The following is a 25,387-nucleotide window of genomic DNA, read 5'->3' on the forward strand; positions in this document are numbered from 1 at the left end:
ACTACAAAAACCCACCAATCCCAAGCCACCCTGCAAAGCCTCCCCACCTCAAAAAATAAATAAACAAATAAATAAATAAAAATAAAAATCTATATAAGCTCTGTACCCTGTTAAGTTGGCCGCTGCTTCTCACCCTAGAGGCAGCCACCCTCCTGGATTTTTCCTTCCCAATAAAATCTGTTTGAGTGAGGTTTGTTGTGCAGTGTGACACTTTTGCTGGAGCGGAGCTCAGCTATAACAACTTTCACCAGAATGGAAACACAGCAGAGCTGTAACACTTTTGCTGGGGAAACTTTCCCCTAGTGGAGCAGAGCTGAAGGAGCAGAGCTGTAACACCTTTGCTAGGGAACCTTTCCCTGGAGCAGGGCTGTAAGCTGCTGTGCTTACAGTGACTCTGTGGTACTCCTTGGCTCCTGACTGCCAGGATACCTTTCCATCTGAGCAGCAACGCTTACATTTGATGGCATGCTGTGGATAGGCTCTCCTGGAGCCTGTGCTCCCCCTTGTGGTCTGAGTTGCACTGGCACCCTATCCCTCATCTCCAGTCTACCTGCAACACTCCCCCTCCAGCTTACTGGTGATCTTGGCCAAGCTGGGGGCATCCAGACCTATAAATACCCTACATCTTGGCATGGGAGTCTCCTCAAAAACCCTCCCCAATGGCTCCAGCCTCTCCTTAAGGCCATCCAGGCAGCCCTTCTCTCTCTCAAAGCTAAAACAGGGCACAGCCTCCTCCTCCATGAAGGCTGCCCTTCCTGTCTCTAGTCCTGAAGGGGCTGACCTTCCCCCGGCCGATTCTCTCCCTCAGTCACTTTCTGCTCCTACCTCTAAGATACCTCCCCTGTCCCCAACTAATCCTTTCTCTCCTCCCCACACCTGTGCTGGCACTCCTTACCAACCCCCCCCCACAATTCTTTCTTTGTGTGAAGCCCCACCAACAGACCCTGATGCCAACACCCCTTTCCTTATTTATTGCCTCCTTCTCAACCTCAGCTCTTTACAACTGGAAACAACAGAATCTCTCTTTCTCTGAGAATCCCCAAGGTCTCACTTCTCTTTTAGACCATCTTCTTTATTCATCAGACCACTTGGGAGGGTTGACAACAGCTCCTCCAGACCCTCTTTACCTCTGAGGAATGAGCGCTCATCATCTGAGAAGTCAGGAAACAGGTCCCTGGTCGCCATGGCCGCCCCACTGTTGACCTGGCCACTCTCGACTCAGTATTCCCTTTGATTCGTCCTGACTGGGACCCTAATTCCATCTCAGACAAGGTGCATCTCCAGATCTACCACCAGGCTATGGTCCTACTAGTCAAGAATGCTGACAGGCTTACCATGGGCTCAACTCTAGCCATCACCACCATACACCCCACCCCCCGATTCAATTGAGACTGTGCTTACAGGCCTCTGGGCTGTCGGATGACCAACACCCAAATGACTCATTATCAAGCCCTCTTATTAGACTCTCTTTGGGTCTTCTTCAACAGTTTTCTGCCTTAAATCCTCCTGCCAGGACACAACATGATTTTTTGGGAGATCCTGGCTCAAACCTAGCAGATATGGCAGGACCTGAGGATGAGCCATGGCCAGAGGTTGATCTGGATATGTTCCCAGATGGAAGCAGTCACATGACATAAGGCAAATGCCACACGGGAGCAGCAACTGTCACACTGGACAGAGTCTTATGGCAGAGTGCCCCTCTACCCAGCACGCCAGCACAAAAGGCGGAGGTGACTTTGCTCACTGAAACCTTGCTTCTGGAGAAGGATAAAGCTGTCAATATTTCTATCCATAGCAGACATGCCTTTGCCACATACCCTTACCCAGAACGGGGACTCCTGACAACTAAGGGAAAGACTACTAAAAACAAGCAAGAGATTTTGGACCTCCTCTAGGCCCTTCAGGTCTCTCGTAAAGTGGCAATTATCCATTGCCCAGGTCATCAAGGACAGACAAAGGAGGCAATGGGAAACAGAAAAGCACATGAGGCTGCCTGACAAGCAGCAGAAAAGACCTTCATTGGGATCAGGAATGTCCTGACCTTAATGTCTACCTTGCCCCAGGACACACAACATGGGCCTGAGGACGAAGAGACCTGGAGATAGACCAAAAATGAGTGTCAAGAAGGAAAATGGAGAGAGACAGCTGATGGCCACTTGATACTGCCAACATCTACAGGCCAACATCTACAGCTGTCCTACAGCCCCACCCAGGGACACACCCAGCAGAGGACAGCTGCTGCTTAGTCACATCTATTTTATCCCTTAGTTAACTAGTCTGCTACAGGATATTACTACCAACTGCCTGTCCTGCCAACAAACCAATGCCAAAACTCACAAAGAAACAGGACAAGGTAAAAAAGAAAAGGGGTATAGCTCCTGGCAGGTTTTGGGAAATCAACTTCACCAAGATAAGGCCCAGCAGGTCCGGCTTTAAATGTTACAGTTGATATATTCTCTGGCTGGATTGAAGCATTTCCTACTAAAAAGGAAACTGCCCTAATAGTGGCTAAAAAGCTATTAGAAGAGATTGTCCTCTGATTTGGGATGCCTGTGGCCCTGGGGTCCAATAACAGCCCTTCCTTTTTAGGTTACTCAGGGCATTGCTAAGATGTTGGAGACTGGAAACTTCATTGTGCTTACAGACTCCCAAAGCTCAGGTCAGATAGAAAAGATGAATAGAACCCTACAAGAAACCTTGACCAAACTGTCCCTGAAGACTGGTGCAGACTGGACCATGTTCCTTCCCATGGCCCTACTTAGGGCCCATAACACTCCCCACCTTTTCAGACTAACACCCCTTGAAATCCTCTATGGGAGACTGCCCCCCCCCCCCAAGTCCCATATTGAGCCAAGAGGCTCTAGCTGAAAGTTCTAACCACCACCTGCTTGAACTTATCTAGGCTCTCCACACCTCCCATCAACGAACTGACAGAGATGCCTTTCAACCGGAACCATCAGAGCCCCACCTGTTCAGACCTGGCAACCTCATGTGGATCAAATGCCATTAAGTTGAGACCTTGTCTCTTCGGTGGAAGGAACCTCATTCTGTGATCTTAGCCACCCACCAGTTGTAAAGGTCAACGGCATCAAGCCCTGGATCTATCACTCCCAGATTAAGCTTGCATCCATCTAAGAAACCCAAGAAGCAAGAGTCTGATGATGGAGAATTCACCAAGACCCAAGGACTTTCTAAAGATAAGACTTATTTCTCAACCTTCTCAATGATAATGTTGTTTGCCCCATGCCTACTAGAATTGCACTGCCCAGGACATTACTAGCCCAAACTCTATCTCTGGAGGCTGTCAAATACCCAAACAGGACAGATCATTTCTGAAATATGACAGGAAACTTATGTCTCAGCCATCAAATTTAAACTAGACCTTTGTATCTTATGGCCCACTAAAGGGGTTACCCTCTATGCCCCTCAAAAGGGAAAATATTCTGATGATTCTTGGACCATTGGGTGGTAGCAGAAAGAAAACTTTGAGGCAGACAATATTATGTCTGCCCAGCAGAAGAGGGGTCCACATGTACCACTGAAGATCAATTTCATTGTGACCACTGGGGATGTGAGATCTGGGTCCCAGGGCGGGGAACCAACAGGGGTGAAGACAGTCACATGGAGGAAAACTCTTCCTGTGCTGTCCCTAGGACATGCAATCCCACCACAATTACCATTAAACATTGGGATTTGTTTCTCCCTTTTAGATGGGATACAGGGCTAACCTGGGGAATCAGGACAAGCTAGGCAAAGACCCAGGAATGGAATTCCATCCAGAAACTAGCTTTCCCCGTCCTCCTAGACTCATGTAACCTCTGGGTTATAAATAAAATAAATAAATAAAAGATCAGCCTCTTCTCCCCAAAAAGGAGGCCAGACCTTTGGGGCCCCAGCCATCACCAGACCTATGGGGCCCCACCCATCACAAGACCTAAGGTATTCAGTCATCACCAGATCTATGGGGCCCAGCCATCACCAGACCTAAGGGGCCCAACTATTACCAGACCCAAACGATTCAGCCATCACCAGACCTATGGGGCCCAGCCATCACCAGACCTATGGAGCCCAGTCACCACCAAATCTATGGGGTCCAGTCATCACCAGATCTAAGGAGCTCAGTCATCACCAAATCTATGGGGTCCAGCCATCACTAGACCTAAGGGGTCCAGTCATAACCAGCCCCAACCCTCGTGATCAATGCCCCTCTTCCACCTTTAGAAACTGCTCTGCTGGAGAGAGAAATCACCCCTGCTTGGGATAAGCAATGCTACATATGCTTATTTGAATTCCACCCATCCTAATCTCACAACTGATTGTTGGCTTTGGCTAGACCCCAAACCTCTTTTACACTGGGGTCACCCTCAAGGAAGGTAACCCATCAACCCCACTAGTTCCCCTTGCATCCTCCACAGCTCTCTATCCATGGACACCCAAGCTAACTTTGGGGGACCTTCAGGGAGAGGGAACCTATTTTCGCTCTCTCACCTACCCTCTAGCAATATCACCCTACTCCTCGATTTGCACAAACCCCTGCACTTAAGTCCTCCCTAAAGTCCTCCCTAACACCAAATGGGCCGTCTTAAACCAAAACACCCTCTTGGGGGCCCCCCACCAACTTGGTTTGCCGGTACTTTGGGGATGACACCTTGCTTCTCCCTTGGACACTTCACTGAAGAAGACAAGCCTGAGCTTTGTGTATTAGTTCTTTTGTGCCTCAAGCCCTATACTATGAAGGGGAAGCCGGGAGAATGCATACGGGGATTACAGGCTTACTACACACTAGCAGGACACCTCCTATACTTGTCCTCCTGTCAGGACCACAGGGTCAACAGCCCTTTGGACAGGGGCCTTAATCACCGGGGACTGTAACTTGCAGGTCCTAAGTGAACCAACCAACAGAGACATTTACCACCTCCATTCTTCCATCTCTTTCTAGAAAATCAAGTTGACGTGCTGGCTGAAGTGGTCCTGCAAAACTGCCGTGGGGTGGATCTATTTTTCTTTAGGGAGGGAGGTTTATGCATGACCCTGGGAGAAACACTGCTTCTATGGCAACCATCCGGGTGTTATTAGAGAGACCCTAACAAAAGTTTAAGAAAATCTCACTGGAAGAAGGAAAGAAAACAAAGTTCCAACTGGTACAAACCACATTTCAACTGGTTCCCCTGGTTGACAACCATTGCCAACATCTAAAAGACCCCTAAGCCTCCTGTTTCTTGTTCTACTGATTGCCCCCTGCATTTCCAATGCCATCACACACTTTGTTCAAGATCACATAGGTGCTGTCATGCACATGATTCTAAGGGCAGAGTACAACTCCTATTCAAGGCCCTAGATGAAGATTCATCTAATCAGTCACAAGACAAGCGGGGAATGAAGGGAGCAGGCAAAAGCACCTTGACCTGAGTACTGCCATTTTGACTTCAGACTCCATTTACCTGTGGGGTGAAATAAAGTTCAGGTTCCTAAGCCCTAGGGGAGCTGAGAACTTTCCAATGGCTGATGAACCTCCTCCCTAACCATAGAAATAGTTGTTATGCATGTTTAGTTCTCTAAAAACATTATGGCTATTCCTAACAATAGAAGGAACAAATGAATCTGATTGGTTGGACTGAAGTTTGCATTGTATGTCAATTGACAATGATGGAACACACAAGGAAAGTTCCTAATCTTTGATTTTGGACTGGTGAAAATTCTAACTATAACTTGGCAACAAATGTTTGTGATTTTTATGCTTATAAGCCCCACTTCTGCCCCTGCTCAGAAGGCTCCTGGGTCCTTGTCCTACAGCCCTGATCAATCAGTGACCTACTTATTTGTTGATTTAATAAAATCTTTGGGACCAGTAAGTCTTGTCTCTCTCCTTCCTCGTGGCGCATAATGGACTAGATGGAACAAAATCTCCACAATACAAAGCTCCACAGAAAAAGCAAATAGCAGGAAGTAACTGTACAATGTGATATCATTCATATAAAGTTGAAAAACATATTAGCCCTTCTATGTATTGCATATTTATACATACATAATAAATAGGTAAACAAGAGTAAAATCAGGACAGTAATTACATCTGGGCAGGCTTAACAACAACAAAACAAAACAAAACAAAAGACCCTAAAGCAACTAGATAAAATACTGAAGTTTGATAAGGTGGGGTTGTTAAAAGACTTCCCACTCCACTCTTCTGGAGCTCTCCTTCAACACAACAAACAGAAGAGAAGCAGAGAAGCGCCTCCAGGTCCGTAGGTCAAACACAAACTAAAGAATCCTCAAAAACATGACAAGAAAGAAAAAAAAGAAGTTAAACCACAGCTTCAACATACGGTGAAAAAGCACTCAACAAGCTCTGAAGATAGAGATAAACTACAATTTGGAAAAATAACTAGAGAGAATCTGTTTTTCTGGTGAAGGGATAATTAACTCTTAGACGGTTATCAGAAATACGGGCAGTCAGTGGTTGGGCTTGGGGGAGTAAAGGTGCTCACATAAAACTGACTGTAAAAAGATCACTATAGAATCTTATGGAGAAAAACTAGACAAAACGAGTAAGGGCAGAGTAAACTTGGACAAAATTCATTAAAAACCAGCCAGACTTAAATGTTTCAAACACTTGCTGCTAAGCCTGAAAACCAGACTTTGATACCAGAGATGTACAGAATGGAGAAGTCAACTCTTACAAGTTACCCTCTGAACTCCACATATACACCAACACACAAAATTAAAATGGAAGAAATTTAGATGTGTAAGTAATAAAGGAAAAAAGGTGCTAAAATATTCAAGAACCTGATCATTCTAATGCACAAAACACAGAAACTGTGTCGCAGCCTACATGAATACAATTCCACAATGACAAAACAAAGGAACAATGATCCCAAAGACATAAACAAGTGCTGCAGCATAAAATATTAGCATTCAATGCTGTGCAGCAGCAGCATACTGAACAATGAACTTCCAAGCAGGTCTAGTTTTCTCTAGATATGTTAATAAATCTATTTGTTCAGCTTGGACCAACTTATATATAAGATTTTCCTACAACAATTATTTAGTATTGGTAACCAATGAACTAAAAAAAGGAGGGAAGGGGCAGACACACAACTGTCAGAAACAACGGTCACAATTCTCTACCTACACAACTGTAAACCTTGGAATACCATCATTAACAACTGAAAAGCAATTAGTTCGGTAAAGTGGCCCAAGGGCTGGTGTGTGTATGATCAAGAACCTGACAAACACATCCAGGAGAACCCATGTTAGGAAAGAAAGGAAGACTAAACACTGTTCCAGGGAAATCCATCCCCCTGAAGGCAACCTTCCCCACCACAAGCTTGCTCAGAAGGGAAAACAGACCCCAATTAAGTTCTCCAGGCCCCACAGCAATTGTCTTTATAAGGTGAGCTGTTAACCTGTTCACCATCCCTGACATTCTTAAATCTAAGCCTGTTCTTTTTTTTTTTTTTTTTTTTTTTAAAGATTTATTTATTATGTATACAGTGTTCTGCCTGCAGGCCAGAAGAGGGTGCCAGAACTTTTTACAGATGGTTGTGAGCCACCATGTGGTTGCTGGGAATTGAACTCAGGACCTCTGGAAGAGCAGCCAGTGCTCTTAACCCCTGAGCCATCTCTCCAGCCCCCATTCTACCTTTTTAAAAGACTCCAACTCTGCCTTAAAAAAGAAAGAAAATAAGGCATGTGATGCAATTCCAGTCAATGAGAAGACAGATTTATGTTCGGACTCCAAGAAAGACTGCCCCGACACTTTTCCTGTGGACACCGCACTTTGGGATGAGGTTCCTGGAAACTGCTTTCCATCCAGAGAGAAGTGGAGGGAAGCCAGACAGAAGTGACAGCACAGGTGGGAAGAACCTGACCCTGCAGGAGTTCAACGAGCCACCCGCCCATCAAACTCAGCTGATACTCTGCTACTGCTGATGGTAAAGACTACTAACTTACCCAGATGGCAACTGCCACAAAATACAGAAATACAATGCAAACCCAGTAACATACTTTGGGGACTGCCGAAGTGATTTCATGCAATTCACATGAAAAATGTCAATTCATGTGACAACTAGGGGAAATCACTATCAAAGTAGCATGTGAGCTGTGCTACCACAAATTTATACTCGATATAATTTAACAATGTTTATTCTTCTAAGACTCATCTAATAAACAGAAAATTCTGAAGAAAATTGTTCTTAACGATAATTTCCTATAATAAATTAGTGGTTAACTTTACAAGTAAAGTCTAGCTAAATTAAAAAGAGAAATACTAAAACTCTTTAGAAAGTTAGAACAGGAAGAAAAAATGAAATGTGGAAAGCTGGGTGACAGGTGACCTGCCTGACTTGTTGAAAAAGACTCTTCAGGGCACTGTGCCCCCGAGTAACAGGCCTTTGCCTCATTTTCTGCAACTCAAACCCAAAAACAATGCCTGGCACAAAACAGCTACTCAGTATTTATTAAAAATTAATAAAAGTTGGGGCTGAACAGATGGTTCAGCAGTTAAGAGTGTGAGATGCTCTTGTAGAGGTCCAGAGTTCAATTCCCAGCTCCCAACGGCTGTAAACCTAGCTCCAAGGGTTCCAAAGCCCTCTTCTGGTCTCCATAGTAACCTGCACTCATGAGCTTATACCCACACACAAAGTAAAAAAAAAAAAATTTGTTTTAAAAACAAATAAAATACACATTAAGTATCATGCACAACATAAAAATACCCTAAAGTGAACACAAACTATATGTATATTATACACACTTAATAAAACCCTGGGACTCCAAGGCCAGCTGGCCCAGTGAGTGGCAGCAAACAGTAAGAGACACTGTCTCCCACAAAGTGCAAGGTATGAATGACACCCAAGGTGTCCTCTGACCTCCAAACACACAACCATGGTACTCACCCCCCATAAGAAAAGCACAAATGATAAGCCTCACTACACATATATTCTGTCAATAAAGCTGATAAGGTTCCAGAAGTTAATGTACTTCAAGAAGGGACACACAGCCTTATCACAATAATAAAAGCTAGCAGTTAACATCTTCTGAGTTGCAACTATGCATTAGTCACTACTCTAATGCTTTATATACATTAACTCATCTAATTCCAAAGATCCCAAGAGAACATTGCTCTCAATTTCCTACTAGAGATCAAGAGATTAACTAATTTGATGAAATCAGCTACAACTCCAGCACCATGCCTGCCTGCCTGCCGCCGTGCTCCCCACCGTGGTCATGGACTCACCCTCTGAAACCTGAAGCCCCAAATAAACCCTTTCTTCTGTGGGTTGTCTTTGTCACAGTGTCTTGTCACAGCAACAGAAAAGTAACAAAGACAAGAACTAAGCCCCACAAGTTGTCCACTGACCTTTAGACACACAGACACTGTGGCACACATGAATGCTGGGCATGTACACACGTACACGTACACATACACACACAAATAAATGAATATAATAAAATTATTTTAAAATAAAAATTTAAAGCAACAAGAAAGCAAGTTAACTCCAAAGAAAACAAAATGTTGAAAATAAAATTGGCAATAAAATTATATAATCATGTTACCTGGCTCAGCAAGTAATGTAATTTATATGTTTATGTATAGGCACAACTAAAAATTGTAACCTCGGGCTGGAGAGATGGCTCAGAGGTTAAGAGCACTGGCTGTTCTTCCAGAGGTCATGAGTTCAATTCCCAGCAACCACATGGTGGCTCACAACCATCCATAAAGAGATCTGGTGCCCTTTTCTGACCTGCAGGTGTATATGCAGACAGAACACTGTATACATAATAAATAAATTTAAAAAAAAAAATTGTAACCTCAACTTTTCCGTAAGTCAATACCTTCCAAAATTTAAAATTAGAAAACAATAATTTTATGTTTTCATGAAAGTACAGGAGCTTAGTAAGCACTGTCATGTAAACCCAAGGACCTACGCTCCACCCAGAATCCACATCTGAAAAGCCAGGGATGCAGCTCACTTAAATGGAAAGGCAGAACGAGGTGGATCCTGGGGACGCTGGTCAGCCAGACAAGCCGAATGGGCAAGCTCCAGGTCAGAGACACCAGCAAGGTGCAAGGCTGACTTCTGGCATCCACTCACAACCGCATGGAACACAGCACCCATGTGTACACGCAGGCAGAGAAAAAAAATGCCAGGAGGAACTGGTTCAGTTGAAAACAGATGGGCTGGGGTGTGCCAAAGAAATGCTATTTTAAAGTAAATCTTAGAATACATATGACTTGGCCGGGCAGTGGTGGCACACGCCTTTAATCCCAGCACTTGGGAGACAGAGGCAGGCGGATCTCTGTGAGTTCGAGGCCAGCCTAGTCTATAGAGCGAGATCCAGGACAGGCGCAAAGCTACACAGAGAAACCCTGTCTTGAAAAAAACAAAAACAAAAACAAAAAAGTATGACTTTTAATACTATAATGTGAGCTGTAGAAATTAAGTTGGAAGAAAAATACTCATAATAAAAGTAAAATATGCAGAAAAACACAAGTGAACTATAAATTTATAAATCTCAAACAACCAGAGAAAATATGCCTAATTTTTAAATCATTCAGCCTTGGTCTATGTATTATAGAAAATTAAGCTCTTTCAAACTACATATGCTACTTTGTAATTGAATTGTATGTTTTGTAAACACTGAGGATAGCTTGGTAACCTTGAATTTGAGACAGTCTCTTATTAGTCCAGAGCTCCTGGGACTTGGGTAGACTTGACTGGCCAGCCAGTGAGCCCCAGAGATCCCGTCCCTAGCTCCCCACTACTGTTATTACCAGAGAACTGTACCACATCCAGCTTTGTGATGTGGGTGCAGGGACAGAGCCTAAGTGCCCATGCTTGCAAAGCAAGCACTGTATCAGCTGAGCCATCTCCCTACCCTCATTACTTTATGATGATTTCCTCAGTAATTACACATGTATCTACACTACAACATGCAGGACAAAAAACCCAGACCAATTTTTAATGTCATTTTCACTAATATCCTTTTGGTACAGGGCTAGTCATACAGAATACACACAAATTTTGTGTTGTTATGTGCCAGGTGCATGTATGTGAATGGTACGCCTGCATGTGGAGGCCATAGGTTAACCTCAGTGTTGTTCCTCATGGGCTTTGTTTTTGAGACAAGGTCTCTCACTGGGACCTAGGAAACATCAACAAAGCTAGGCTGGCTGGCCAGGAACCCTCAGGGATCCTTCAGTCTCTGCCTCCCCAGCACTGGGTTTTTCATCATGCCTTTTTATATGGATTCTTAACAAGAGCTATTGGGGTCCATCCCAGATAACTCTTCCCCAGAGTCCAGAAGAGACGCTACAAGCAGCTGAGAATCTAATCTGAGGGATATTGAATGAATCTATGTACATTGAGCTCTTTTAGTCTATTCACTTTATTCTTCTAAGTCAATTCCTCCAGTGCTGTGGGGGTACCAGTTTATATATACCTACAAGCACTAATTCTTTGGCAATGAAATGCCAGGCTTGAAGTTTTCAGGGTCATGGAGAGAGGTGATAAGATCCACACAAGGAGTGATAATTGTCAGCTTTCATTTACAACCCAAAGGGGAAGTGGCTAATGGAAGTTCCCTGGCAGGGTCAACTAAGGGATAAAATCAATTAGGGGATCTAAAGAGGAATTTATGAGCTCAGAGTATATTCTTAGAAGTGGCTAGGTAAAAGGTTAGGAGTCTATATGTCAGTATAAGTCACGAATAAAGTAAAACTGTCTTTTTTTCCTTTTGGTGGCACTTCTCGGTGGCTCCATTTTCTTGCAGGGAAGGGGAAGTGTTCCCAGTTACTAGGCAACCTTCGTAACAACATGTAGCATTTGGTTCATAAAAGCACTTTGGTTCTGAGTTAACTGCTAAAGGAGGGAATCTTTAGAACTAAGGATAACATTTGGGCTATGGAATTAAAGAGGAGGATTTCAGCTTAATTAGCACAAAAAAACAAAGCTTGGCATCTGTCATCCACCTGGCCTTGGCAGTTGTCTCATTGGGTCAGTGGGACTATTTACCTTATCTCAGTAACTAGCAGATGGCCGACCACCACCCTGGTAACTGCAAGCAGTAAATCTCTTAAATTAGGGTCTTGTGTTAAAAAACCGGGGTGAAGGTAAGGAGTTAATGTTAGTAGGGTTAGCTTCTCTTATCTGTAGGTGAGATGAACTAAGGGCTCATCTACCTGCAGTCTGTTCTTGGATGTTTGAGAAGTGTTTCAGATGAAATACTTTTGTCGGGAGATGGCACTGGCCAGATGTCTGCTAACGAAGATAATTACAGAAAGGCAGACTCTTAAGTCTATGCTAGAAAGAGGAACAAAGGACTGATTATGGGAAAGAGGTCTTGACTGTGTGACTGTTTTCAAACACAGCTGTGAACATTATCCAAATACCCTAAATGTATAGGGGGAGCTGTGCCCAATAAATGATCAATCACACCATCAGAAGTTCTTGGGAAAAGAATCAGATGGGAAGGCTACAACAGCACACAAGAAATTCACTGCAGGAGACAGCTAATAGAGTCAACTCCCTGAGTTTGGGCTTCAACCTCCACCAGAGCCCCCGGCTCTAATGGTCAGCCTTGTCAGTGCCAGCTGAGTTCCGACTTCATACTTATGCGGCTCGCAGCAGGTTCTGGGGATCGAACTCGGATCCAAATGTTTGCATAGAAAACATTTTATGGAGTAAGCTATCTCCTCAGCATTTCCTTTCTTTGTTAAGACAGAGCCTCACTCTGTAGCCTAAGCTGTTCTCAAACTCACAGTAATACTCTTGCCTCAGCTTCCCAGATGCCGAAAATGCAGGCATGAGCCACTACACTTGAATTTGGTAAATCATTTACCATGCCAGAGTCTCATGCTAGAATTCATACTTTCAAAAGGAAGGTATGGTGGCATGTGCTTGTAATACTAGCACTAGGGAAGCAGAGACAGGGGGATTCCTGAGGCTTGATGACCAGCCAGTCTAGCCTACTTGGCAAGTTCTAGGCCAGTGAGTAAACCTGACTCCCCAGAACACAATGGCCAGCATCTGAGGAACAACATCCAAGACTGTCCTCTGGCATCCAAGATTATCCCTTCCATGCACATAGATGAGCAAGCATGCTCACACACACAAAGAAATTAGCTTGCATAGCCAACAAGAATTCTTTTGTGGGGCTGGAGAGATGGCTCAGTGGTTAAAGGCACTGACTGCTCTTCCAGGACTCAGGTTCAAATCCCAGCACCCACATAGCAGCTCACACCTGTCTGTAACTCCAGTTCCAGGGGACCTGATACCCGTGGCAAAACACCAATTCATGTTAAAAAAAAAAAAATGAAAAAAAAACTTTTGCCTAGAAAGAACAGAAATATATTTGCACAGTATATTATTAAAAGTTGGGTTACAATATAAAACAAACAGCTGTTCTTTCTTAGCAATAGGATTATCTTCACTTTCTTCATAATGTTCTCCAGAATTTTCTTTAGAAAATTCATAACTATTTTTGGAGTTGGAAAAAGCTTTATACTCTTAACAAAGGAATAGAATAAAGACTATAATAAAGTTATACTTTTAAGTTTTATACTCTTAATCAAGGAGTTAAAAATGCAGATCATTTGGTAAAGGGCTTGCCTAGCTCTGAGTTCCATCCACAGGACAACAGAAACCAATATGGTACAATCCTAGCACTCAGAAGGTGGAGGCAGGACGATGAGAAATATAAAGTCATCCTTGGCTATATAGTAAGTTTGAGGCCAGCCTGGGATACATGAGACCCTGGACAGAGTAAGTGAGAAAGACAGACAGACAGGGATTAAATCAAGGGTCATTGACAATGGCTCACACTAGTGAAGAGGCTGAGGCAGAATGAGTATCTTAAATGTGATGCCAGTCTGGCCTATACAGCAATATCCCATCTGAGACAGAGACAGAGAAGGGGGGAAGGAAGAAAAGGGGAGATGGGGGAGAGAGAGTGGGCAGGGGGGAGAGAGAAAGAAGCAGGAAAAAATACTAGTAATATTCCAATGCACAATGGCAAGGATGTGGACAATGAATGACTAATACTCTGTGACTGGGCCTCATTCATACCTTCTCTGGGTTTATTCAAGCTCTTCCAAACTGCACTGAACTGTATTTACTTGCTGTTCTTTGCCAAGTTTTGTGTTCTTTCAGTAATTACTGAGCCCGTTCGGTGCTAGGCACTCTTCCAGGCACTAAGGATTTAATACAACAGATGGCATCTTGATTTCTTTTTGGTAGAGAAGACAAATACTAAAGAGTTGTACAAAGCAATGTACTTCTATTGGTAATACAGACACACGCACCCAACACCCACACTTCAATACACTACTTCAAGGATGGTAGAGAACAGTTAAAGGACAGAGACTGAGTGACACCAAGATGGGAAAAGATGCCTGTGTTAGGACAGGCCTCTGAGAAGACACTGAACAGACTTGAATGAAGTGAGGCAGTGTGAGAGCAGTCTAGGGAAAGGCATATTGAATGAAAAGGCCTTGAGATGATATGGGCTTGAGATTTGCAAGACCAGGGAAAAGAGTAATGTGGCCAGTGAAATGAGCAGGGAAGAGAAGATAATGAAGCCACAGAAGCAGGTGGAAGCCAGGTCATGGATCCTTGTGAGGATCGTGAATTTATTCGAAAGGCAATAACGAAACAACAGGGTGTAAAAGATTAGTTTGCCTGCTACGTGGACAACAGATTACTTGAGGGAGTAAAGGGAAGGAAGCAAGAAAACTGAGATCAGCATGCAGGCCACAAGGATGATGACCTCCATGAAGCAGTGAGTAAGAGGGTGAGAGATGTAGTCTAATGTAGATGAATTTTCATAGTTGATCTAATATAACTTGTTGGTAGACTAGGTATAAGGAAGAAACCACAGAAAATTCTTAGGTTCTCTGCCAAAGCTACTGGGTGAATGCTGGTGTCACTTACTAATGTGGGGCTGACCAGTGAAGAAACTTTTGAGCAGCAGAAATGAAGAAACCCATTTTGCACATATCTAATGTTGGAAAACCATTAAACAGTATACTCAAATATAAGACCAGACCCATAAGTGCTGTCTTGGTGCCAGCCGGGAGGTATAAATATAATAGTTCAATGTTATGGGACTACATGACATTTCCTAGGGTGTGAGCCAGAGGAAAAAGAGGATAAGACACCTCTGAGGCCAGTCTCTATCTGGAAATAGGGATGAAGTAGGGAAAAGACCAATGAGATGCCCCAGAAGTCAAGGGATATTGTTTCCTGTAGTGATCCCATGAGTCAAAGCTACTAATGAGTAAGACAGGTAAGTGCTAGAACTTGGTGACATTGTGGAGTGGTGGTGAAGAACAGAGAATTAGAAGACTTCAACGCACAGACAACCCTTCCCAGGAGCTTTGCTGTGGTCTCATGGTCTCATGCTTTTGCTCACAGTTTCCTAGCATCTTGCTACCTCTTGGCACGGAGTCAGTATGTAACAAGTTTCTCCATGAATGTGAAATCTGCAAATTCCTAGTACTTCAGATCAAGTAAGAAACCCAAGCAAAAGCCGAGTGTAGAGGCATACACCTTTAATCCAAGCCTCAAGAGGCAGACACAAGTGTTATCTCAGAATTAGAGGTATATAGCAAGCTCCAGGCCAGCCAGGACTACATGAAACCCTATCAAAAAAAAAAAAAAAAAAAAGGGCTGGAGAGATGGCTCAGAGGTTAAGAGCACCGACTGTTCTTCCAGAGGTCCTGAGTTCAATTCCCAGCAACCACATGGTGACTCACAACCATCTGTAATGAGATCTGGTGCTCTCTTCTGTATACATAATAAATAAATCTTTAAAAAAAAAAAGAAAGGAAGAAATACAGAACTTGAAAGCTTCCCACCCCTCCACCACAAATAATGCTCTCAGATTTCCTGAGTGCAGATAGCCTGCATGAATATGAACTTTCTCTTTTTCCTTAACCTGCTGTATATTTAGATTCATTGTCTTTCTCTCCCTAATCTCAGGATTTGTACCTGGCAGGCAAGTGCTCTCCCATTCAGCTATATTCTAAGAAGTGACTAAACAAAAAGAAAAGACTTGCCTTTGTATTTATCAATTTCCAAAGATTACAAATGTAGCAGAAATTAGCAGAGAAATTATCAACCTGCCACCTAAGAGGCCTAGTCATTTAACCAAACACCCTACTTCAAGTGGCATCGTCACAGCCACTGACTTCCCAGAACGGATAATTTGCCCTCCCACAACATGGGCTCTTTCCCTTAACGAACATCCAGCAATGGAGACCTCTGTGGAGAAATCCCAACACCTAGACAAGTCGATTTTCCTACCTGACATAACATCTTCTGCTAATTCCTTCTCTCTTTCAATTTTTTCCTCTAGAGTTGCAATGCAGAATTCATAGCCAGCAAGGGCGAATTCCTGTCTGGAAACAAGTATCAACAATCAATCAGCTGTGCTCACCTTTTCTCAAACTCCTCTTTATCCTCGTAGTTAGAGCTCTGGTCTAAGCATTACCAATAGGGGGAAGTTTGGATCTATCTCTGGGCTGTCAATCTGCATTTCCCCAAAGTTTGTTTGCTTTTAAGTCATTTATTTAATTAAGGGATGCTGCCAACATTTTCACTGCTGTATAACCCCTAGTCTTTCCTCATCTCCCACTATAGAGTTTCAAGTCTGTCTCTCCACATGGCAAAGCCCCACCCTGAGGCTCAGACCCCTGGCCCAGGGGTTCCCAACTGTTGCCATCATGCACTTCTGGTAAACTCTGGGGGCTGAACATTTCTCTCAAGCTGTGTTTTGACTTATTTGACTTTTATTCTATGGAAAAAATACTAGCTATGACATGGGAGGGCTTGACGACCGTCCTGGGCCCTGAGATGAACTGAGGAGACACACAAGCACCCAGATCGATGCTGGATAGCTTCTACAGAGATGCAGAGGGACATGAAGAAATCCCTTCTTCAACTCCAGTTCTTGCTCTTTCACACTGGTTCTACTTTCTTACCACAACTGACATTGTGAAGTTCATGCTTTATCCTCTAGTGCTTTGCCAGGAAGGATCTGATGAGCCACTGTTCTGCTTTATTCTCAGAATAAAGCATCTTCTTCCTTCTCCAGTCCCAAACCATGGTAGAAGAGACGCCTCCAGCCCCATGGTAAGAGAGGCTGCCACAAGATGCTGTCCAAGTAAAAGGTCTACAGACAACTCCCTATCTCGGCCTTTTCCTGCAGTACCCAGGGCCTCAAATATGCTAGGCAAGCACTCCAACACTGAGCTACACCCCAACACTCAGTCAGTGTTTTCTTATCTCATGCTTCCGTTAACAAAACAACATGAAAAAAGTAAAGCAACTTAAGTACTAATTGTTAATAGATACTGTAAAAGCTTTCAGCTCTGTCAGACTTATGAACCTTTCTGATTTTTTCAGCATTCATCATTTATTTGCTTTGAACTTCTACTTGTCAGAGGAACTGAGACATCATTAACATCTAGACCTGTAGGATGCTACTATCAAGAGTAGCCACAACTGCAATGTTCTCTGGCACCAGTCAAACTTGAAACTCAAGATTTAAGTCAAGAGCTATGTTGTATTTTATGTCTGTAACCCAGGCTAGCCTATGTTACAGAACAAGCCCCCATCTCAAAACCCAGAAAGACTCGAAGTCAAAGTCCCACAGAAGTTCCAGCCTATCTAGTACCCAATCAACATTCAGAGAAACTAAGAAGGCTGACAAAAATGGAGTTGTTGACTAGAACAGAGGTCAGAGTTGGGACCTCTACCACAAAGAGCAACTTTTTTGAATTGCATCCAGGTTGATGTGACATCAAATCTCGGGCATTAACCTCTGCAGCAGCTAAAAATCTAAAGGAAACCAGCCTTAGTTCTCTCTCTAAACCCACTCCCAAAATAGAACTCTAGAGATGTTCCTGATTTACATCCTCTGTGCTCCCCCTCGAACTCTACCTAGAGACAAATGAAAGGCTGTGCCGGGTACCGTTCTGTCATCTAGAACCAAGGGAAAAACAACAATGAAGGGACCGCTGAAACAATGCCCTTATACCGGCTTCGGAGGCAAACATGTGGGGCATTTTCTTGACTGATGACTGATAGGGGTGGTGCCTACACCAGGTGATTCTAAGGTATATAAGAAAGCAAACTGAGCAAGCCAAGTGGGGCAAACCAGTAAGCAGTGTTTCTCCAGGGCTTCTGCTTCAGTTCCAGCCTCCAGGTTTCGGCTTTGAATTTCTGCCATGACTTCTTTCAGTGATACTGTGTGACCTAACAGTTATAAAATAAACCCTTTCCTCCCCAAGGCACTTTTGGTCACAGTGTTTGACTATAGCAAAAGCAACCCCGACTAAGACGTAAATTGGTACCAGGACCATGAGGTATGGCTGACAGACCTGATCACATTGTTTGGGGGCAACTGTGGAAGGACACTGAACTGGGAAAGCCACTCAACGCTCAGAACTTAACAGGCTGTTGTGGTAGCATGGAAGATAGGAATGCTAAAGAGATGCAGACGAATGAGGCCTGGCCTGGGATGTTTCAGAGGGAAACAAGGACTGTCAGAGCCGTTTGGATGCTTTTTTGTAGTAAGAATCTGTGATTTCGCCAGATGGTGGTGGCACACGCCTTTAATCCCAGCAGCACCAGGTGGATCTCTGTGAGAGGCCAGCCTGGTCTACAGAGCGAGATCCAGGACAGGCACCAAAATTACACGGAGAAACCCTGTCTAGAAAAACCAAAAAAAAAAAAAAAAAGAATCTGTGGTTTCTCATCAGCTGGAGCTGAAGAATCAACTGTGATTACAGAAGACCAGCACCATTCCCATGAAGGGATGCCTGTGCTTTGCTGGAACAGTCAATGGCACTTAGTCAAAGCTGAGACATTAGGGTGACTTTACTACCAGTATCACTGAGGTGAAATACTCTGGAGCTGTTTCCTGAGGGTCAACACATGGAAGCTGTGGTCCAGAGGGAGCCAAGGCTGCATCTCGTGCTGGCAGCCAAATTTGGTAAGAGTCACCCAGATGGTACTGGTTTTGAAGACATGACAGGGTCATGGGTAACAGCTTTGGCCCTGCATGGCAAGGGTGGAGTCCCTGCACATGGTGAAAGCGCAGCCTCAGGTGCAGTGAAGACCCCAGCATATTGGAGATTAATATCATAGGACAACTGCCAAGGACAGGAGCAACTGTGGAGTGGAGCTGACCCAAGCTTATACGCTATGAATGGAGGAGAGGAAGAGCTGGAGCTGCCCAACCCTTTGGAAACCAGATCTTGAGTCTTAGATATAACAGCTATTTATACTTATGAGAAGAATTGGGTTTTGCTTTGATTTGATCATAACTGTGCCCTGGTTCTTCCCTTAGAATAGAAAGTATGGAACTTACTTTGGTTTTACAGAAACCCACAGTTGGATATTTTAAAGTGGCTGAATTTGAAAGCATTTGAATTTTTTTTTAAGACTGTACAATTATTAAAGTTATGTTATGTTTTAAGCCAGGTGTGACAATACACACCTTTAATTCCAGCACTCAGAAAGCAGAGGCCAGCCTGGTCTACACAGTGAGTACCAGAACAGCTAGGGCTGACCCTGTCTCAAAAAAGATTGTTTAATTTTGTGACAACATTAATATGACTTCTTGGGGACAAGTGCACTAGGAAAGGTTCCATGTGAACAGTGATGTGTGTCCATGTCAAGGAGACGAGGGGTCAATCATGCTACTTTTTTTTTTTTTGTCACCATGACACAATCAAGAGTTAAGGAAGGACTCTCAGCCGAGGAGATGTCCCATTAGATTATCCTGTAAGCAAATTTGTGTGTGTGTGTGGGGGGGGGGGGGGGGGGGGGGGTCATTTCCTTGATCGACAATTGACATGGCAGGGCCCAGTCCACTGTGGGTAGTGTTACCCAAGGCAGACAGTCCTGGGGTATATAAGAAAGCAAACTGAGCGAGCCAAGAAAAGCAAGCCAGTAGGCATCACTCCTCCAAGGCTTCTGCTTCAGTTCCCACCTCAACTCTCTGCTTTGGCTTCCCTCAATAGACTGTATTTTATCACAGCAAAAGAAACCTAAGACAAGGTCCTTAAGGTCTCATGGGTTTCTAGCTTTTGGCAACACCTAAACTGTTTCCTAAAGCCTTCCATTTAGCTGATGGGCCTTTTCTTCTTTACAAGAATTTAGGGTCATTTGTGATGGTACATACCTTTAATCCCAGCACTCAGGAAGCAGAGACAAGCATGAGTTTGAGGCCAGCCTGGTCTACATTGCGAGTTCCAGGATAGCCAGGGCAACATAAAGAAGCCCTGTCTCTAAAATGAATTTAAAAAACAAAAACAAAAACAAAAACAAAAAAAAACCAAAAAAAGACCTTATCTACTATTTTTAAACCTAATTCCTAACTTCCATATACAGACTTCCCTCTGCCACTGGCTATATCTCCTCCAAAATCCTACCAATGATTATTTCCACATGCTCTGAAGACACTGAAACAAAACATCTAATTCCACGTACAGTCACTTGTGCTGGTTACCTTTATGACAACTAGATACAAGCTAGAGTTATCTAAGAGGAGGGAACCTCAACTGAGAAAATGCCTCCATTAAGTGGGTTGTAGATGAACAACTGGGGCATTTTCTTAGTGACTGATGTGGATGGCACCACCCTGGACTGGTGGTCTTGGGTGCTCTAAGAAATCAGGCTGAGCAAAGCAGTAAGCAGCACCCCTCCATGGCCTCTGCCTAAGTTCCTGCCTCCAGGTTCCTGTCTGTTTTGAGTTCCTGCCTTGGTTTCCCTGCATATATACATGCCAAATAAACCCTTTCCTTCCCAAGTTGCTTTTGGTCATGTTTTAACACAACAAAAGAAAACCTAACTGAGACAACACTTATTTTCCAGAATGGATAGTAAGCTGAGCCAGAGATAACCCAAGAGTAATCCTCACCATTTAACCTCATACTTAACTTCCTCTTTGGCTGGTAGCAGCAGAGTGGTTCTTCACGTCTATTATGCTGTGGTACTTTTTACACTGTTCCCTTTGCGTCTAGGAAGAGTTAACTACAGGTCTCACTCCACTTCCCTTCTCATTTCAAGCAAGAATCAAGTATCTGACTAGCTATCAGTGCAGTTACAGGAAGGAGGGCTGCGTTCTGCTCAGGTAAACAGAAACAGAAGGAGGGAAACCGGAAAGGCCTCCAAACTACGAAGATGAGAAATGCAACCCTGAGGGTGACACTCCATTTCTGGAGACCCCAAGGTCTGAGTGTTCTGCTCATCACTCTACGACCTGGTTACTGCCACATCTATATTCTGATCATACTTACTTATTCTGAGCAGCATAGATACTGGCCAGCTTCAGAGAGATTTCAATAATTGCATTGTCTTCCTGTTGGTACCAAAAAAAAAAAAAAAAGGAATTTCATGAGAAGTAAAATTTTCTTATGGAGTATTTCCAACTTCTCTACTGAATTTGGCCTCAAAGCCAGTATTTCTTCCTTTAAAGGAATTAACCAACTATGAATTCTTTGGCAATCATCACTCAGAATCTGAAATACTAGCCATTTTTTACAGGCCTAAAGGTGAAATAACCACTTTTTTGGTCAAAGTACCTATGTGTTAGGCCTGGGGCTACAGGGTATCCTGGTTGGTTTTTTGGTCAACTAGACACAAGCTACAGTTATCTGAAAAGAGGAACCTCAATTGAGAAAAATGCCTCTACCAGACTGTATGTACAGAAGTCTGTGGGGCATTTTACTGATTAATGACTGATGGGGGAGTGTCCAGCCCACTGTGGGTGGTATAAGAAAGCAGGCTGAGTGAGCCACAGAAAGCAAGCCAGTCAGAAGCATTTCTCCATGTCCTCTGCTTCAGTTCCTGCTTCCAGGTTCCTGCCTAGAGTTCCCTCAGTGATGGACTGTCACCAGGAAGTTTAAGATGAAATAAACCCTTTCTTCCCTAAGTTTCTTTTGCCCATGGTGTTTATCACAGCCACTGAAACCCCTAAGGGAGTTTTCCTTAACGGCTTCCACAAGGAGGCAATATTAGACAGTGTCCTTACCTGTTTCATACCTCCTCCAAGCAGGTAGCTCATGGTTGCCTTAAAAAGTTGTTCTGCCTAAAAGCATAAGGATTTTTTTTAAACCATCTATATATGACCCTTGTTTATAAGTACCAATCTAATGTGCATGCACGAACACACACACACACACACACACACACACACACACACAAATATAGGAAGCATTGAAACTCTTATAAAGGGACCAAAAGATCAGGACCTCACATCTTCTCTGTACCTTAAAGTACCCTGTGATGAGTGGAAACTAACTTCAAGAGATTAATCACCTGAACCAATGTGACATCAAGTTTTTAAACCCTATCAAGTTTTTAAAATATCCTCCATTTTTGAATCAGCTTTCCTTACAATTAGGTGTGATCATACCACTAATTTAAGTTCTGGCTAATAGTAACAGGCAGAGAATGTCAACACCTTTAAGACATTTCACAAGATGCTGCTTGCACCGAATTCTCCCCTTTTCCCTTCCCTCAGGCTGCATGAGTCAGCTCACTCACGCAGATGAAGACATACCTTAAGATGAACCACACAACAGAGATGCCTAATCTGCTTTTACTCTTTGGCCTACCCGTGGGCTAATCAATTAAAAAGAAACATACCTGTATCTTGAGTCATTGTGCTTTGGGGATCTTTTTGAGGAATAACATACCCTTACTGTTACAGTTCCCTTCAGGAGATACCAATTCAAGATATTACAGAGTGATTGACTTACATTTTCAAGTTGCCCTCGGATAAATGCTAAGTTGGCCATCTGAAAACAAATTATAAATAGCTGTTCAATTCAGAGCACTGCAATTCACACAGATTTTAAAAAACGTTTAAGTGAAAGATTCTTTCCTGTTTTCACAATCTTAAAAAAAAAAAGTTCAAATCAGAGAAACTGTCACCAGTCAATCTTCTAGAAGCTCAATACAGCAATGAGAGAAGCACAGAACTTATTTTATACTTTCTGTTGAAAGCAAACTAAACCCAGATCTACTCATCACTGAAGAGAAAAACACTAAGACAGCCGTTTCTTTCTGGTCTGAAATTGTAAGTGACTCCGTAGAGGATACACAAACTAAAACCAATAGGAAACAAAAACCTTCCTTCGGGACATCTTGAGAGTCAGGAAATAAAATAGGAGGAGCACTCTGTCAGCATCCACCCTTCCTCAGCAAGAGCTCAAACTGGTCAGAGGAGTTACCAAGTCGTAAGTGTAAGAGATGGCTTTCTTGTTGTCACTCTGATACGCAAGGCGAAGAGCATCATGCAAAATTAGCTCCGCTGCTTCTGGCTCATCTTTCATGATGCTCAACTAAAAAGAGAAGACAAAGAAAACAGTAAATGAAAGGTAAGGACAGCAGGTGTGCACGCTGCTCCAGAGTAGACATATCGTCATACGGGTAACGAAGCTATTGGCTCATCGTCTATTTCCTGAATCCCCACCATGTCCAGGTACCACGCTGACAGAGGTGGACAGGGAGACCAGCCTCCTTGCATCTAGGTGTGCTCATGTAACAACAAAGTTTTGACTAACAGACCAGACAGAAGGAAGGTGAGCAATCTCTAGTTTTTTCCTCCTCCTGAGACAGAGACCAGGCTGACTTCAAACCTAGAGATCTGCCTGCCTTGCCTCCTGAGTGCTGCGGCCCAAGGTGTGTGCCACCTCACCTGACACTGTATTTACTTTACAAGGAAGCTGCTTGCCTTTCACTTTCCCTTCCTCTTCCTGTAGATTATAAGGGACCATGGAGAACAAGCAGGCTTAAGTAAAACACATGAGAAAAGCAATGAAGAAAAACAACACAAAGAAATAACAAGGGGATCTCATCAATGAAATCAGGGAACCGTTCAAGAAAATGAGAGGAAAAATGAGGTAAGGAGAATCAGAATTATTTGTCCAAATAACAAAATGGACAAAAGAATGACCCCAACAGAGATAATGAGTGAGGCTCCTATAGGCTGGAAAGAACGATTCCTCAGAAGAAATGCAAGGAAGGACAGTGAGTCACAGAGTTACTGCCACAGGAGGATGAGACAGCTGGCTTAGATCACTTCCAGTCCTGCAGCCCGTGACAGGTGTGTTTCCTCACAGACAGGGTGAGAAGTCTCTCAGTTATCAGGCAAGAAGGCACTATGCTCTGGTTTACATTCTCAAAGCATCCCTCGGGTCGCTGCATGGAGAAAGGATCACAGTGGGGAAAGAGGACAGGACCACTGTGGGGAAAGCCGGGGGAAATGGAGGCGGGGTTGAGAAGTGTTTTGATTTTGATGGCACTGTGATTATTGCTGTGTAACTGGGACTAATCAACAATGCACTTCAAGAACCACTTTGATGTTTTTTTCAGGCTGGTTTTTCCGTTGGTAAAGAGAAGACTGTTTAGGAACATATCTGGGGGGAGGCATTTAAGAATAAGTTCTTAGTTCGGAGCGTGCTAAGTCTGAGGTAGCTGGGGCATCACAACAGAGACAGCATGTGAATGGCACACTGCAGTATGTGAACACAAATCTGGACGTTGATGGCATTAAGCCGATACTGAACCCACTGGAAGAGGTGAACTAAACCTGGATAGAAAATGTAAACGAATGCGGAGAAACAGATTTAGACGCGAACCAAGAGACATAAACAACACTAAACTGCATCTTCGGGGCGTCAAGCGTATACTGTGCACGAAATGTCATTTCAGCTAGGCTGGTTAGCTGATTAAAACCACCCCCGCAAAACATCTTCAATCATCAGTACGTTTGGACGAAAGAGAAATGCGAGGGTGCCGTCTCCACCTGCACTCACGACTGCAGCGGTTTTGCCGCAGGAGCCACCACGGACTAGCCTGGACGGAGCCCAACCTTCCACCTGGGGCCAATCCATCCCCGGCCCCGGGGAAGAGGAGCAGAGAGCGCGCACGCCCGACCGAGCCCCCTCACCTTGGCTCGCTTCAGGAGCCGGATGATCTCGGCCTCCGCCTCGTCTGCCGCGTCCTCCTCTTCCGGCGGCTCCCGCGCCACCGTGGGCCGCGCGAACCAGGCGAACGCTGCAAGAAGCGGCTCAGAGGTCACCGGGACCGGCCCGCGCCCCCGCCGCCGCCGCCCGGCCCGCCGCCCGGCCGGCCCCGCCCGGGAGCGCGCCGCTCACCTGCTAACAGCGGCAGCAGTCCCTGGCCCCGCGCCGGCGCGCCTCGGCCCCGCAGCCCGCCGGCGCCCGGCCCCGTGTCGCCCGCCCGCTCGGGCAGCAGGCGGGCCGCGCAGCCTCCGCACCGGCGGCCCGCGGCCCGCAGCAGGGTTCGGCCCAGACGCCAGCGCAGCAGCCGGAACATGCTGCCGACGCGTCCTCGGCGTTCCACCGACCGCG

General features: G+C 44.4%; 1 protein-coding gene across 1 annotated transcript in view; it reads right to left on the bottom strand.

The window, feature by feature from the left end:
- Nucleotides 1-25,376, bottom strand: part of Ttc19 (tetratricopeptide repeat domain 19) — a 35,427-nt gene extending 10,051 nt beyond the window's left edge. The window contains exons 1-7 of the mRNA XM_052757142.1: nt 25,172-25,376; nt 24,964-25,070; nt 23,243-23,353; nt 22,769-22,807; nt 22,039-22,095; nt 21,305-21,366; nt 16,302-16,396 (exon numbers count right to left, since the gene is read on the bottom strand). Of these exons, the coding sequence (XP_052613102.1) occupies nt 16,302-16,396; nt 21,305-21,366; nt 22,039-22,095; nt 22,769-22,807; nt 23,243-23,353; nt 24,964-25,070; nt 25,172-25,352 (652 nt within the window). The 5' untranslated portion in view covers nt 25,353-25,376. The remainder of the gene's footprint in view (nt 1-16,301; nt 16,397-21,304; nt 21,367-22,038; nt 22,096-22,768; nt 22,808-23,242; nt 23,354-24,963; nt 25,071-25,171) is intronic.
- Nucleotides 25,377-25,387: the final 11 nt, after the last annotated feature.

The sequence above is a fragment of the Peromyscus californicus genome, unplaced genomic scaffold, assembly GCF_007827085.1.
Source record: "Peromyscus californicus insignis strain IS unplaced genomic scaffold, ASM782708v3 Scaffold_3__1_contigs__length_106647218, whole genome shotgun sequence".
NCBI classification, from domain to species: domain Eukaryota; kingdom Metazoa; phylum Chordata; class Mammalia; order Rodentia; family Cricetidae; genus Peromyscus; species Peromyscus californicus.